This window comes from Aptenodytes forsteri, unplaced genomic scaffold, assembly GCF_000699145.1.
Source record: "Aptenodytes forsteri isolate BGI_AS27 unplaced genomic scaffold, ASM69914v1 Scaffold285, whole genome shotgun sequence".
NCBI lineage: Eukaryota > Metazoa > Chordata > Aves > Sphenisciformes > Spheniscidae > Aptenodytes > Aptenodytes forsteri.
This window is the reverse complement of record NW_008794453.1, coordinates 366,350-368,527: the sequence shown is the minus strand read 5'-3', so window position 1 is coordinate 368,527 and position 2,178 is coordinate 366,350. Positions and strand designations below refer to the sequence as shown.

At 57.1% G+C, this 2,178-nt stretch overlaps 1 protein-coding gene across 4 annotated transcripts in view; it reads left to right on the top strand.

The window, feature by feature from the left end:
• Positions 1-2,178, top strand: part of KCNC4 (potassium voltage-gated channel subfamily C member 4) — a 25,220-nt gene that overhangs the window by 14,913 nt on the left and 8,129 nt on the right. For 3 of the 4 annotated variants that reach the window (XM_009290611.1, XM_009290609.1, XM_019474945.1), the window contains one exon: positions 1,766-1,902. The exons of the other annotated variant lie outside the window; for it this stretch is intronic. In XM_009290611.1, coding sequence (XP_009288886.1) covers positions 1,766-1,902 — 137 coding nt within the window. Of the gene's footprint in view, positions 1-1,765; positions 1,903-2,178 lie in introns of those variants that run through there. 4 annotated transcript variants of the gene reach the window in all.

Genomic DNA, 2,178 nt, shown 5'->3' with positions numbered 1-2,178 from the left:
GGGTCTTGGGTCTTTGCATCGGCTGCTGTAGGGGGGGAAAAAACCCACCCTGGGCTTCCCCCCCGCCCCCCGGCCCAGGGCTGCACTGGCTTCCCCCCTCGCTCAGATTCATGCCTCATGCCAAAAAGGAAAGAAGGCTGCTGTAGGTGGGAAACATCCCCAGCTTGGGATGGGGCTCGCCCCCCGGCCCAGGGCTGCACTGGCTTCCCCCCTCGCTCACTGCGTGGATTCATGCCAAAAAGGAAAGAAGGAAATTGCTCTTCTCTTTGGGGCCTGGTTCTGCTCGCGCTTCCACTGCGGGAACGGGAAAAGCTTCGCTGAAGTCAGCAACAGGTTTAGGCGGGCGGCCAACTGTCCCCAGCCCTTTCTCTGCTTCGAAGCTGGAGGAGCCGTGTCTCCTGGGGGGGCTGAGTTATGGGAAGAGGTTGGAGACTCCTGTGCCTCCCTGCTGGCTGCTGTGGTTGGGAAACGAGTAGGAAAAAGGTACAAAAAGGGGATAAAAAAATCAGATGTAAAGAGGTAGTGCTCTGGAGCCTTTTCCAGATGATGCTCGTGTCTCAGCATCCTCCTCGGGTGTGCATGGAGGTGATGCTGCGATCGCTCCGGAGTGAGCGGTCAGCTCTGATCCAAGCCCAAAACAGCCTGGCCTGGGCCAGCACCCACCATCGGTGCCTTTGCATCAAAGTAGAACCCAAAGATGTGCCATTAACTCCCTGGGGGGACGCGGGGACGGGTTCTGAGCTTGGCACTGCCGAAGGGACCATCCATCACCTTGTTTTTCTGCTGTCAGGGAGCCGCCTCCCTCCGCTCCCCCCTGCGTACAGACACGCGCTCGCTCGCACGCACTTGCTTTCTCCGGAGCTCGCTGGTGCTTGCAGGGAAGGCAAAGGTGAGGCTGGATTTGCTCGCCCGGGCACTCTCGGGGAAGACGCAGTGAGCGTGGCGCGGCGCAGGGCAGTTGGGCTCATCACGGCCGGGAGCATCCTTGATTTTCCGTACTTTGGCAGCAGAGCTGTCCCTGCAAGGTGTAGCGATCTGGAGAGCAGATTTTGGGGCTCATCTTTGAACAGGGCTGCTGTTTGGACCTAAAAATCCAATTTTCAGTGCAAATGCTTAGTTTCTTTCCAGAAAGAAAAGTGGCTTTTGACCTGCAAGAGCATTTGTTCTGGCTGTTGCTTTTCAATAAAAGCTGGAGCAATTTCTGGCTCTTAGGGGGAGTGTGAAGGGTCCCCATGCTTAAAGCAATAGAAATATTTGTTCTTTAATGCAATTTCTTATGGAAAATAATGAGCACGACTACCTGCTCCTTTCCATACAGAAAGGTGTCAGCAGCAGCTTGCTGCTACAGCCGGCTTAAAAACCAGAGCCGGGGGAATAACTCCTTCCAAATCCCATATTTGTTTGAGTTCTGCTGCTTTTCCCTGTTTGCTTCAGCCCACAAAATCCCCAGACTCATTCCTCATTCAGAGCAATTTGGGAAACAAAACCCAGCAGCCCCCAGGACCCATTTGGTCTCCCAGCATCGATGACTTTCGAGTCCTGGGTCCGGCCGGCGCTGCTCGACTGCACGGGGAGGCAAGGGGAAGGGAGGGGAGGTCCGGAGGACCTGCAGAAGCTTGGCTGCCCTCAAAAAGCCCTTCCTGAATTTTTGTTAGGGGGTTGAATTGGGGTGTGGGGCTGGGCAGTGCTCACCCTGGTGCTCTTTGCTTTCCGAGCCTTTGGAAGGAGGCTGCTCGGCTCTAACCTGTCCGTTTTCTTCACCAAGGCTATGGAAAATCCCGAAGCCTAAGCAGCATAGATGGTGTGGCAGGATCCACGGTGGGCTTGGCTCCCCTCGCGTCCCGCTGCAGCTCTCCCTGTCCTCTGCGGCGTCCCTGCTCTCCCGTCCCCTCCATCCTCTAAAACGCCGCCCGGATCCCGCTTTGTCGTGTCGTGTTGCTCTGTCCCCCCTTCCCCGTGATGCTGTGTCTCCGTGGCGGTGCCTGTGCCCAGAGGAGACCGAGCTGGGACATCTCCATCGTTGAGAAGCGGGTTCTGACCTTCTCCAGCCCAGCGCTGCCGCCGTGCTCCCCGTGCCCAGTTTGCAGGACGTGTAACATCTCCATTGAACTTGTCTCGTGTCCGTGTGTTTGGGACATCCCTGGAGTAGGTGTTGGGGTTTTCCCCCCCCCCCCAGCC